The sequence below is a fragment of the Merops nubicus genome, unplaced genomic scaffold, assembly GCF_000691845.1.
Source record: "Merops nubicus isolate BGI_N331 unplaced genomic scaffold, ASM69184v1 scaffold7153, whole genome shotgun sequence".
Taxonomy (NCBI): Eukaryota; Metazoa; Chordata; class Aves; order Coraciiformes; family Meropidae; genus Merops; species Merops nubicus.
The window spans coordinates 65,276-79,765 of NW_008600874.1; the positions used below are offsets into that span (position 1 = coordinate 65,276).

The window sequence follows — 14,490 nt, forward strand, 5'->3', positions numbered from 1 at the left end:
AATACTGAACACAAAGAGCCAAGGACAGACCCCTCCAGAAGTCCTTGATGTATAGTTTCACTTTGACAGTGAATCCCAGATAACTTCTCTGAGTTTTTGACTTGCCTTATACATTCCCAATGGTAATTTCATCTCCATGACACTTCCTCTGCTTATTTATGACAATGTCATGTAAGACATTGCCAAAAGCCAAAGTAGAGTCCCAGTAGCTGTCTGATCTACTGTGAATCTTCCATACACACAATTTGCTGTCACAGAAGGAAATCAAACTGGTTTATGTGATTTGTTCATACGAAGTCCATGCCAGCTGTTACTTTTAGTACCTTGCTGTTTTCTAGGTGCTTATGCACAGCTTGACTGCTGTTCCCAGATATGTCAGGACTTCTCCACTTTGTCCCTTATGCAGATGGTGGGCCCATGTTTTGGGGAAGCAGTGGATACCCTCGTATAGTGTGAAGAGCCAGACATGGAACTGCTTATCCTGCCCTATGGGATCAAAAGCAGTTATGTGTCTTACTGCCCTGCTATTGCAAAGGAGATGTGGGCAGGATCTGAGTGCAGACGAGCTGCAAGTGCTTTTTCTGGTGGTTTCCTGGTCGATCTGCAGCAACTGAAGAAGTGGGTGAGACACAGATGCAGGGACCTTGGCTGCATCTGAGAGCACTTTGCCTGTGGTCTGCCCTCCTGTCCGGGTTGGTGCAGCAGTGCCTCAGGTTAGAGTGATGCTGAATCACCAGCACTTGGGGGCTCACTACTCAGTGTGTCTCTGAGCTGTAGCTTCTCTGAAGTGTACCTCCTACCTAAAACATGGGAGCCATCAAAACAAGCTACAGAAAGCAAGACAATGAAGTATGTTGCCAGGATTCCCAGTAAGAGATGAAAAACAGAGTTCCTAGGATCTTTCATGCTCTAGTGGAAACCAGTATCAAAGCTCCATTGGTTTTGATGAAAGGAGAATTCAGCCCAGGGGCTGTGACATTTAAGACTTCACAAATGAAAAAGTAATTAGTCCTCCTGGTTCTACATGGGACTGTTTTTCTTTTCATTCTCATAGAACAGGTTTGAAAAATTACACTTGGCATTTGGTTTCCACGTTATCATTTTGTTGCTGTTGAGGGAATGTAACAAGAAGTAGCTAAGTATTAGTTTACATAATAATGTTTCCACATGCCTGTATTTAAATTCAGTTGTAAATCCAGCTTCCACCAAATCCCACTCTTACGCTGGTACATGTCCTTGCGAAACAGATACAGGGAATATTTCATGTTATAAATTGGATATAGAGTTCCCTCCTCAGCTTCCCATTAGGAAATTGCAAAAAGTTTGCAACCTTCTTATGTATTTTTTCCTAAAAAAGAAATCTGATCGATGCTTCATAGAAGACGTTTGATATTCACTGCATTGTATAGAGATGCATATATAGTTGTTTTCATAGTAAACACTTTCATTGCAAGTAGCTTTATTTGACACAGCAGTAACAGAAATATGGTTTTCTAGGAAGTAAGACCATAACGGAAAGCTTTTATTTAAAAGGTGAGAGATGATGGGTAAATGCAACTGTTTAAGACTTTATATGCTTCAAAGTGACAAAGGCACCAGACTTTCCGGCCAGAGTCTCCTCCAGTTTGGCCCTGGGCAAGGCCTGATGGGGTTACACCAGCCTGGGCAGGCTGGTCTCAAGAAGACCTTTCTGCTGTGCAACTATAGGCACCCTGATCAGCAGATGTCAGCTTCAGGAGTGTACTCAAGGGCTTAAAGGATTAGAAATTACTAAGTTATTCTTTGCAAGACATCTTAGGGCACAGAGAGACACTATTGGCTGTTTGGGTTTTTTTGTTACCTTTTTTTTTGCTTGTGGTTTCACTGCCAGTAAAGTGTTGCAGCAAATCTTGGACCACTTTGAGTTTTCTGATTGCCATTATGCTGCTCACTACAAAATGCATTTATTATTGCTGTTACAGTCTCCTGTTAAGTGATGGGGATGATATCCTCAGTCTGACACCTCTGCTTTCTCTCGCTTTCTCTATTATGTGCAATCAACAGGTATAAACTAACATCGCATAGATTATTCCATTACCGCAGCAATTGTCTGCTCTCCAAGGATGAGGAGTACTAGCAACTGCTATGCTCACTGTCTTCATTTTCTGGCTGAATGCAAATTCTTTTCATCATCCTAGACAGCAGCAAAAGTCTCACAGTTTCCCTTAAATCCCATTTTTTTGAAGACAGCAGGACACTGATACAAAGGTGACTTACAGCAAACACAGCATGAGGTACTGAGATATAGATTTCTATATCCACAGATCATTATGCAAAAGTGCCCTCATTTTCAAAACACTGAGCATTAGAATTCTTCCCTGCAACTCTGGGGGGTGTATTTTTTCATCCTGTGGAAATTTGTAAGATGTTAAAACTTTCTTGGTTTAAAATGGGTTGGAAAGTGTAAATATATAAACAAACAAATATGAATAGGCAAAAGAACATTTCGTAGACGTCAGAAAACATAAATCAGTAACCTAAATATTTTGATAAGTTTCAATTATTTCTATTGGGGCTTTGGTTTTGACCTTTTTTTACTATAATTATCTTACGTTCCAAGACAGAAAACTTAATCTGGAAAATGAGACTTTTCCACTGGGGGGGGCGGAATCTGGGGGCTTGATCATCTCCAAGCTTTTTTAAAAGAAATCCAAAGAAATTAAACACAGTTGTCTTGTTCCACAAAATGTTTCAGTTTTGCTGACCTGGCATCTAATTTGCAAAGATCTAGCTGAAATATTGCTGACCACTTTTCACAACTACACTGGCTGCCATTGAGTAATTGGAACATTTTAAAATCCAGCCACATATTTTGTGGCCATTTCACAAGATCCCTAAAGTTAAAATCAAGTTTTAACTGCTGCCCAAAGTGTTTAGCCATGTATCTCAGTTATACACCCTCTCTCCTCTCTGTAAATAAAAGGCTAGCTTCATTTTTCTCTGTATGTGAAGATGTGAATGGGAAATCTACCACTGAAAAGCAACCCATCTGTGCAGTGCAGTGAAGGCACTGAAGCCCCCAGTGTGGTGTCAATGGGTCTGTTGTCCTCTCCCACCATGCTAGTACAAGGCAAGGCTGTCTATTGTCAAATGACTCCTGAATTTCTTCTGAATGTGATGAATACATTCCACAGTTTTGTGTCTGGCTGACAATTTCTTCAAAGGGTGTGAAAAAGGAGCTTAAAATCCCTTAGAGTAAAGATTCTCATCCTCACACCAGTTAACATGAGGAAGATTGGACAGCTTTGCTGGACATCTCCAAGTTACAGGGATGGTCCTGAGTGAAACATCTTATTTAACACCTGAACTTCTACATCCACAAATTCCTTGACTGCAGTCTTTGTTTAAGCTGGAAAGACATATTTTCCCCTTCTTAGGATGAGGTTTTCCAGATGCTTCAATGTGATCCTCAGCTGATGTTGAAAAGGAAGTTGGGCAGTGGTGGCCTGAGCCCACCAAATATCTTCATGGTGTGGGACCTAATGTCTTGTTTCTCAAAATTGTGGTTTGTCTTCCCTGACTTCAGCTTGTGTCAGGCTTGGGCATCTGATCTCAGTTGCTAGCTTATTCTCTTGCTGCAGACAGTGAGGAGATGGAAGTGCTGCAGAAGGTGATTGCTGCTCTGGGACATGTTCCTGAGATTAAATTTAAGATTATGTTTAACATCAGATACCTACAGTTCCTTAAGTGCATCAAACTGAGTGTGCCACTTAGAAAACAGCACCTCTCTCTCCTACATTCAGATCCTCAGAGCAGCAGGGTGAGCAGTGAAGGACATCTCGCAGACAGGATAGGATCCTCATCCCACATTCCCTGATGCTTAGAGCATCCCCAGCGGAGGGAGCCAGCTCCTCTGCATAGACCAAGCCTGGGATGAGGCTTGCCTAGGCTCACACAGGAAGCCAGTGGCAGAAAAGCGCCTGCACTCCAGTTCTTCACCAATAAACTATCTTTCTTATGCTCAAGATAACGTGCCTTTACTGTAAAGGAAGAAATGTCCCTAATTTGTGGTTATTTACAGCACTGTAAATCAGGCACATGCCACGAAGTACCAATAAAAATTGTTTAAAATCAGCCTTAAATAGCTAAACTCTCAACAGCAGCTCATAAAATGAGACTTGGCAGTTCTTAGGTAGTTATGGTTAAATTGACAGTCCTTTTGGGAGTTAAGATAGCCAAAAGCAGTAGTAGTTAGGAGTGAAGTGATAGATGGTGGAGCTTGCTGGTTGAAGAGCCTCTGTTGCACACTCCTGAGACTTCATATGTTCACAGGCCCAGGGTTGGAAAGAGAGAGACACTAGACTATGTCACTGGACACCAGCTTGTTGAATCATACATCCTTCACCTATATGGCCCTAGAAACTGCAAAGCCAAAAAAAGGAGCTTTGGCGTGAAGGATCCCATTGCCGTCTGCATGTAACAGGAGACTTCTCAGGCAGGAAGAAAGATAGAAGGAAAATCAAGTCCAAAACAGGCTGAAAGGAAAGTTAAAGAAACATGAAGAAGGGACCAACACCACGAATGAAAAAAAGCTCATCCATAAAGAAACCAGATCTCAGCTCCTTTTAAAAAGTCAGGTGCGTGAGTTATATTAGCCTGGAGCCAGGTCTAACTTCTGCTGCCAGTAACCACTTCCACTGCCAATAACCCAAGCTGACATAACAGCAACATTAAGGAGGTTTGGGATTTTTTTTTTCTGTTGCATTAGGCATTCATGTCTCTTTTCCACTACTTTTCTCTTTTTTTTGTTTCTCTTCTTTTTCCACAAGGTACTCGTATTTTAGCCAAGCTCCTCCCTTCTTGTTAAAGAAGAGGAGTTTCAAGATGGGGCCCAGAACTAAACACTGGCTCAGCAACCCAGCCCTGTGAAGCCGTGGGTTTGGGTCTCAGTTCTGCTGCTAACAGGGGTCAAGTATACCCAGATGCTGGCACACTAGCTCATATGACATGAACTCTCATCCAGGCTGGATTTCTGTAGCATTCCTTGCAGTGTGTCAAAGCAGTGCTCTCAGGAAATTCAGCCCTGTGCATCACTCTTCACCTCACTTTCCTGCCCTAGCTAGTTGGCTAGGTAGGTATTTCACCAGAGCAGCTCCCAACTACCATTGTCCTTCTACATAGTAGTATTGTCCTCTTTGAAATACTGCATCAAAGCACAGAGAAATTTGAGGACATTGCTGTGGACAAGTGAAGGCATAGAACAAGCAGCAGCCCAAGTGCTGCACAGAGATATTCACACTATGCCGAGTCCAGTCCATGCTCTGCTGAGGACCTTCATGTAGCAGCCCAAGCTTGATGCCAGACTTGGTTACCCAGTTTCTGAACTAGGCCATGTTTCAGCTGGGTCAGAGCAGGCATGCAACTGTCTGCACTTGGCCTTGGAGACATGCTTTGGTCCTTGGACCTTCAGAAATGCTTGGATTTGTTAGGCTAGGAGCCAGAATCTCTTTGAGGTTCTTTCTGGTACTCCAAGAGTCTCTCAAATTGTTTGTAGTAACAGAGGAATAAAACAGGAGTCTCTCATGCTTGAGACTGTCACTGTTACCAATGAATTGGTGCCCACTGGGCTTCAGAGCTGCTTCTGGAGTTCTGGACCATGTGTTGTCCTCAGTCTATGCTGAGACTGGGCTCCATTTCCCCACAAGTAACAGGCCAGGGTTTAACAAAGTGTAGTCACACTAAGGACTGGGTAGAAACACGAGTTGAAGGCTTCATAGCAGAATGTGAGATTCCACACCAAAAAAGGCTAGTATAAGAAAGCCAGCCACAATCAAGTGGGCATCTGAGGCAGTACCCAGCCCAAGGAGCAGCGACAAGATTTGCTGTGGTAACTGCTTTTCGTTCCTGGCAGGGCTGGGATCCTGCCTCTGTCAGGGCTGCTCTGAGGTCTTTGGTGCTCTTTTGAATGTGGGAATTATGAGTAAGAATTGTATAGCCCTGGTGGAGCTCAATTTATGGGAGCTTTGTTGCAGCTTTGGGAGGCTGGATGACTGGTCATGGTTACTCTCATCTTCGACCCCACACAGGGGACTTACCAGCAGATACACCCACCTCCTCCAGCCCTTAGAAGCAGGGGCCCACGACTTCCTCAAGAAACAGAGGCATCACTGAGCCTGAAAACCTCTGGAAGGATACCTGAAGCAGTGTCTGAGCTTGGTGGCTGCAGTCTCGCTGCTCGGCAGTGCCTTGGTAGGCAGGCAGGCTGTGGTGTGCCCCATTGGCAAGCTACCCAACAGCCCTGACTGGCCCTGAGTGATTCCTCACACCAATATCCACTCACTGTGGTGAAACTGGGTGAGAAGGCAGTTCCCCGGCACTTCAGAGCACCCTCAGGGCAGCCACAAACTCCTTTCCCTGGTGCAGGTCCCCTTTTGACTAATGTGGAATGATTCCCACACACTCTCCCACTGCTGCAGATGACACAGAGGGTACAAAGATTGACTTTCTGGGCATGAAGAGCATGGTGAATTCTGGAAGCTCATGATATCAGAGATGCCGCTCATTTTTATAATCAAGGATGCTTCCTGTAATAGCATTACATTTGGTGGTGTGGATCTCCACTGATGCATAGTTTAGGTGGATAAAAACACCATTCATCAAAGCCAGAACACATAATAAACAAACTACTTGAGTAAAGTGATAATGAAACAGGTTTAAGCCAACATAGCCTCTCTCCTAGCCCAAGATAAATCCATTCTTCCTTGCACAGAGGTGTTATGAACCTCCCTCTCCCATCTCCTTCTAACACACAGCACAGTGGTTATTTCATGCACTTGCATGTGGGCATCCGAGCTGCCATCCTTTGACAAACTCCAAGTTAAAACTTAAGCCCCCAAGTTATCGAATGTCCTGAAAAAAAGCCTGTTCATTGTCCTGGGACTTGCTTTCAGTCCCCCTGGTGGAACTGCTTCAGCAAGCATGCATATTTATACATTGGACCACCAACTGAGAACATGAGGTCACAAAGTGAGAACTATAGCTGAGTGGTTGTAAAAGTTGTATGATGCTGGAATAGGAGACCGCAGTCCTAATCACCTGTACAGAATGTATATTCTAGCTACTGAGCAACTTGACAAAATTTGAGCTCTTCTTACTCTCAGAGGTTTGTAAGAGGTTGGGAGTGCTCAGATTTTGCAAATGATGTAGCAGAGTAGGTGGGAGCAGAATGAGTTGTTTCCTTCATGTCAGACTTGGGTACAAAGTAGACACCAAGAAGCTTAGCATCATTAGGATGTGGGTGTTTCTACACATTCCCAACAGCAAAAGTCAGGCTGTGTGTCTTTCTTCATGAACTTTCTTATCACCTGAATATCCAAATCTCCACTGACATGTTGGATGGCCACAGATATCACAGCACCATACAAATATTACAAGTAAGCAGGACATAAAACATGAAAGTGCCAAATGCCGACCAAAATGTTAGTTACATGCTTCCCATGCATGTAACTGGAGGAACTTTGCTGAGGCACAAAAGTTGCACTGCACTCTCTCTACTGTGAGTGCTGAATTTTTAGATGGGCTGATTGCATCTCCTTTTCCACCAAGGCTCCACAGCCAGACTGTAGCCATATGTGGTACTGTGGACAAATGTAGCCTGTGCTCATAAAAAAAACCAACTACAGGACCAAAGTCTTTCTGAGCTTAAGGACCTGCTCCAGTGACTCAGGACAAGGGTCAGCTACGACCTCCCTCGGCACCCCACTGGCGGAGGGATTTGTAGGCACCATGCCACGTTCTCATTAGCGGTCATTAGCCTAAACTTGCTGAAGAGTCATCTTCATCAGGGGTGTGCTAAACTACTTCACATAACTGTGCACCATAAGGTGTCTTAATGAAAAGACGAGCGGTCTTGTTTTGTCACTGCCTGTCTCATGCTTGTATCCCAGTACAGGGAAAACCTGACTACAACAGGAAACCAGAAATGCAAATGACTAAGGACAGGTAAATGAGTATTGAATTCAAACCAGCAACATGTTGTTTGCAGTTATTTATTTTACTAAAACGGTTACATATGTTGAAACAAAGAAGAGCAATAGTAATAATGTTTGTTTTTCCAATATCATAAATAATTATTGAATCTTCTTTAGCTGTTGGCTCAGCACTGATCATGACTTTTGTTATTTAAAAAAAGACACACATAATTCATTAGAATGTGTTTTCAGAAAATTCTAAAGCAGCAGTAGGAAAAAATAAATTAAAGGAAATGGTAACAAGAAATTATGCCAAGTATTTCTTAAATTTAAAACCCACTTGATGTGTTTTACAGATTATTCTTTGTGCTTTGATCATTTAAAAAAAAAGAACCACAAACTCATTGTTCCTACAATGGCTTGTCTTCTCCAGTCCTGCTCCAGAGAAGTTCCCCAAAGTAACATTTTAACATGAGAAATTTTGTTGTCATTTATAAAAAGACACTGTGAATATTTCTAACAGAAAAGTTTGTCAATACCATCAATTTATTGTCACAAAATATTTAATACCAGAATAACTTATAATAGTATGAACAAAAGTGAAGTATTAACTCTCTGCTATTAGTTATAAACTCACATTATTATGTCAAAATCCAGTAAAGTATCAAAAATTAATGTCATGGAATCTTAGACATATAATGATGCAAGTCAGTAAAACATACTTCAACTGTTCATACAGTCATGACATACATTTCTTGCTTGGCACTTTAAGTCGATGCAAATCAGCAATTTAGAAAACAAAGTAAAAATATATATGTACAAAATATTTTCATATCAAATAATTTTCATCGTACACTAAATAAACCCAAGAACATGTTATGTTACATCAAGAAGTTTCCTAAGAAGTCACACCAAGGCTGATATTTGCAATGTCTTAACTATTTTAGTGCAACTGGAACAGCCTCTACTTGCAAGTTAGTTTAATCATTAGCACAGTCCTGCTTCCATTGATGTGGGAGCTCTGCCCTTAAACTCAGTGGGAGCAGGACTGAAGTCTTGCCTTTTTCATTGACGGCTCACCAAAAAGAGAAACAAGGAAAGGGATAAGTAGGAAAAGACCTGACAAGATACCCACAGGAAAAAATCCAAATCCTAGCAACAGTCAACTCTTTTCCAGTTTTCTGTAGCTGATTCAGTATAAATTGGTTTTGGCTTTGCCACTGTTGATTCAAACACTGCAATTCTCATTAGACTACTGTTATATGACTTAAGACTAACTTGTACACCTCCCAATGAAACTTAAAAATAAGTTTATGCTGGTTTTAATACATTTAATACATGGTTTAGTATGTACTTCAAAACCTTCTCACCTTCAATGATGACATTTTTCAATGTTTCATTTCCCATTTCTGTTTCTAGTTTGGGCTTTGATGGTTCCTACTATCGATTTTTCTGACTGAAATGTGAACTGTCAATCAACTGTCCTTATTTATGCAGTACCTACAAAACAAAAATGCTTAAACCACATTAAAGTAGTAAGTTCCATCATGGAAACTTTTTGAGATCCATTGCAAATACTAAATGGCACTACAGATTTAGTTTTGTACAAGTAGAAATGAGTTTTACTTCTATCAAAACTTCCATAAGTCACTATCAAAGCAAAAAATTGCAGAAATTCAACTTGAATTTACATCTAGTCTGGCTAGAACCTTCTCAACTAGAAATCTCTAATGAGCAACACAGCTGGGAGCATATGTATAAGTTCAAAATAATCTGAACAATTAACTTAGTTCATAAATTTGTATGTTCTAGAGTATTGCACTTTTCAAAGGAATGATTTTGGTATTTTAATATACTGCATATACAGGTAAGAAACATGCATAACAACCTCATTGTCACTTTAACAAAACATACTGTACAATCTTTATAACACTGTTGATTAAAAAAAGAGAGAGAAAACGATGTAACAATTTCATTAAGACTCGTCAATTTGTACAAGTCAAATAAGCACAACTCTCCAGGGCCTCCAGCAGTAATGTGTTTAGCCCCAGGTGGCTTAAGCCCACTTGGAATAATATACAAAGTTTAAGCATTATGGCATTGTCATTTTGAGGCATAATACTGTTTTACTATGCCCACGTTATAGCTTATTTTTTGAAAGCAAGGCACTTACTGTAATAGCAATGCAAACATCTTTTGCGCACTTTGATTAACATAAAATAAGTTAATGTTTTGATAAAAACAGGGGTTTTTTTATAATTTACATGCCTTTTATAGAAGCAATTGAACATTTCATTTAATACAATGAAAACATCTTAGTCAGGAGGACTACTAGTTTTTTAAACTGACCATACTGTAAAAGGGCGACTATTTTCCAAATTTGCCTCCTATCTGTGAAACTGATTTTGCTGAAAACCAATCCTGGGAGGAAAATGTTCGTCTGACAGGAAGAAGAACCCATTTCTTAAAACTGCTGAACTAATGGCACTTTGACAGTCTTTACTTCTGATATATGTGATGACTTCTGAATGATGCAGCTGGTAGTTCCCTGCAGTTTATCCTTCCCCTGGGCAAGGTTCGTTAGAGCCATAGCTGCGTTGATTTCCTTCCAGTACGTTTCATCTTTGCTGGTTCCTTTTCTGTTAGCTGCACTAGATTCAAGCAACAAGAAATATTTACACATATAGCTTACTTAGCTACAAGATGGCAGAGAAAACCATAATAATAATTCTGGAAAACTTTGAAGTACCTTACTCACCTTTCACACTTATTTGGTCCATTCTCCAGAGTTTCTGAAAACAGGAAAAAAAAAAAAAGTCTATTTTCTTTTAATAGTTTAAACCACATGCAAGTTCATGAAATAGGCATATGCAAAAATAACCCAAGATTAATTCCAAAATTGATACCAGATTTAAAAAAAAAAAAAAAATCTTTGTGTCGACACATATAATGATGCTTCAAGAAAGCATCTGCCTATAGAAACCTACACTGAGCTTGAAGAAGGGCACATTAAAAAAAAAAAAAAAAAAAGAAGTGCTGAGACATGACCTTACAGAAATAGGCTTTGGTGAGGCAGAACCTCACTGAGCCTCACCAGAACTTCAGTGGCAGAACTGGTGCTGAACCCTGCCCAGTGCATCCCATGCCAGCCTACGTCCACAAAAATATTATCTTGGCTATAGCAAAAACAAAGCTGGTCTTGGAGGTTCACCTACATTTTGCAGGGTGATAGAGCTAGTTTTTCAAAACATAAATCCCAAGAACATAAGGAATTGCAGAACCTAAAAATACAAATCAGCTTTGCTGCCCTTCAGTGAATGCCTTCTTGTGTACACCAAAAATAGGACTTTCACACATGCATGCATGATGTGTGTGTGGTTTTAATGCGCCCCTGGCCCAGGCTGCGACTCGGTCACAGAGGCAGGCTGAGAAGGATACAAGTAACAAGCACACCTGGTTAACAGCCTTCAAAGATGAAATTGCATCACAGGCATAAACTACACTTTCCCATCAAGGGTCACATTTGTTCATTCACTAAGTCCTCACGTCGCAGAGAAGCCAGAAATATTTACCAGGCGGAAATGTGTAAGCTTTATTCAGCAGACTTGCTATCCTGACACAGAAACACATTATAGAGGAGCAAAAAGCCAATGCCTAACTGCAATACCTATGGAGAACAAGTCAAAAAAAAAAAGAAACAGCAGCAGCAGCATGAACTGTAATAGCTACAAGACCCCAAAAGCCCCTAAATGCAACAGAAATCTCATGAAGTAATGCACCTCTTTATGAGGCCATATTCCCAACTAAAAATCAGTCTCATTGCTAGAATTCCATCAGATTGTTAATTAAAAGTTGATCTTTTCTCTAAACATTGTTTCCAGTGGAATAGGTCTCAAAGCACATTGCTACACTTGATAGCTTCCCACTTACGAGTGACTTCACCCACCACTGACCAGCAGCCCATTCTCTCATACAGCCAACCCATGTCTAACAACTCAGCCCAGCACTTGGCCATGACCACTCAAGACCACAGTCTCACCAAAGAAATGCAGGGAGCCCAGCTATAATTTCAGAGGTCAGATGTTTGCCAAGCTGTTTGATTTAGCAGCCTTCCATCCCTTCACAAAACAGCTTTATAAATAAATGTCCACAGGTTACCAAGGTCTGCATTTTGTTCCGAGAGCCCATCTTAAATCACTCCCTCTTAAGCTCTCCTAGATCACTGCTGGAATGGGATTCAAGAGGGGGGATTTCAACCTATGCAGAGGAGACAGAAGCAAGGAAGAAAGAAACATTTGATCCACAGAGTGGTACTGAATGACACCAAAAGTCTCCTTCTTCATGCTGTGCTTGGCTACAAATAAATCTTCAGCCCTCCATTTTTTTTTTAATAGAGACAATTTTAAAGAGGAGATTTACGATTGAATAGGTCAGTAGGTATAGAAATGGAAATGGCAAGTAATAGAGAACGTTGTTGCCAGAGCAAACCTGTATATAAATACACCTCTCTCAAGCAACTGTCAGTTTCTTTTGCTGTTGGAAAATATTTCCTATGAACAAAAAAATTGCTTGTACAAACTTCTAAGGAAAGTAGGTGTGAATGGTGACACACATTCCAATTTCAGTGTTTATTTGAAGGAGTATTTGCAAATATTTTTTACTGGTGTTTAGCCAGCTCTAAAGCAGCTTGCCCATGGTACATAAAAGCAGTAGCAAAGCTAAAAAATAAAATCCAGGAGCAAAGAGCTACCCATTCTTTAACCTTGCTGAAGATTTTTCCTGAATTACAAGTCTTTTTTATCCCATTCAGACTTTATGGTTTTTCAAACAAATAATTTATGTCACAGAAACTTGAAACTGGGTTACAATAAAACCATCACTGATAATTTGCAAAGCTCTTGCTAATAACTGCTGTAAAAGCATGTTACTACAGTGAAGTCTTAAAACCCAGCATTTCAAAGCACAAGCCCCCTTTTTCTTGCCAAAAATCCTTTTCTGCTATACCAAACCTCTGGCAGCATATCCGAGTTTGCACTACCATACCATCCAAGTAGCTCACATTTGCCTGAAGAACCCTCAGTGAAGGAAATGAGCATTACCATCATTTTTTTTTTGGATGGGATAACCACACTGAGAGAGACAGAGATTATTCCACATGATCTCCTAGACATCTTTCTGGGCAAACCAACTCAATCCAACTCAAAATGAAGAGAAGGGTTTACCTCACTTGTCATGAACCTGCCATCTATGTTTCTTCATCCAAGCTAGCTGTCCAGACTGCATTTACAAACAGAGATATCCTCCAGTAAGTGGTTTCAGCCCATCTATCCAAACAGTGCAGTCCAACACCCCTAAGCACTGCTGCAAAGCCAGACTGTGAAGCCCTCTTCTGTGGCCACCTCCTCCAACTATTTCCCTTTGGGCAGCATTGTCATCCATGTGAAAATGCTGTGAGCTGGATGAGAAGAGAACTGTATCTGGATTTTTAGAGTTTAAACTGGTGGTGTAACTACAGCATTAACTGCTTAGCTCAGCCTGGAAGAAATGCACAGCCATGTCTGGCTCTTCATTGACAAGACAGGGAACATAGATGACAAAATCTTATACGAATTAAAAAACTGAATTTTGCCTTTTCTTCCTCTTTTGCAATCCATCTGCTCTACTCCTGACTACTAATTAGAGCTTTTGGTAATGAAAGGTTTTGATATTTAATTATCTGCACAACAATTGCAAAGTATATTTCAACTGTAAAAGCAACACTTTGGTGAGTCTGTTTGATTAATATAATTAAAGAACAGCATTCTCAATACGGAGCATTTGGTTTCTTGACCACCACACAACATGCTCCTTGATTTGTAATATCTCTGGAAACTTTGACGGAAGGAATGGAAAAAAGATGTAGCATATTGAATCTCACTGAGTAGCATCATCTAGGGACCCACCTCAGAGCAAGTGCTGATGGGCAGACCTCATTTCACTCATGAGCCCTCTCTCACTACCTGAGGCAGCATATACACAAGGTATCAAGGATGCACTATTGCATCCTCTCCAAGGGCTGTGGTTGACTTCAACTCACCTTAGGTGGCAGCCATCTCTGGTCTCTCCTGAAAAAGTGTGGTCCTCTCACTAGCTGGATCATGGTAGACTGACAGAGACAGTTAAACCCCTACAGGCTTGTCAAGCTTAGATCAATGACAAATGACTTCAAAGAAAGCCAGCACTGATGCATTATTATATTCCAAACTGTTCTCAAGGCTTATTTGATAGGGTGTACACTGAAATTTATCAACAGCACACCACTGGCCAGCTCAAATAACTTTCCTAAACAAACTGCAGTAGAGCTCAATAGCATATTTGTTAATTGAAACCCATAAAGAAGCTGCTGCTGAAGGTGGTTTGTTCCGTCTCAGAAAGCAGTGTGCTTCTTGTGAAAGGATGTCGGTAGGTTTTCAGCATATATTGAGATCCTACAATAAGTCTATTTAATATTAAACATCAGAAACATCTTTTTGTTGCAAGTCTGGAAATCACTTAAAACAGT

At 40.8% G+C, this 14,490-nt stretch overlaps 1 protein-coding gene across 1 annotated transcript in view; it reads right to left on the bottom strand.

Moving 5' to 3' along the window:
* Positions 1 to 10,413: 10,413 nt before the first annotated feature.
* MKX (mohawk homeobox) overlaps positions 10,414 to 14,490 on the bottom strand; it is a gene marked incomplete at its 5' end in the record, with an annotated part of 43,423 nt that continues 39,346 nt past the window's right edge. Inside the window, 2 exons of the mRNA XM_008937801.1 lie at positions 10,414 to 10,600; positions 10,708 to 10,741. Of these exons, the coding sequence (XP_008936049.1) occupies positions 10,414 to 10,600; positions 10,708 to 10,741 (221 nt within the window). The remainder of the gene's footprint in view (positions 10,601 to 10,707; positions 10,742 to 14,490) is intronic.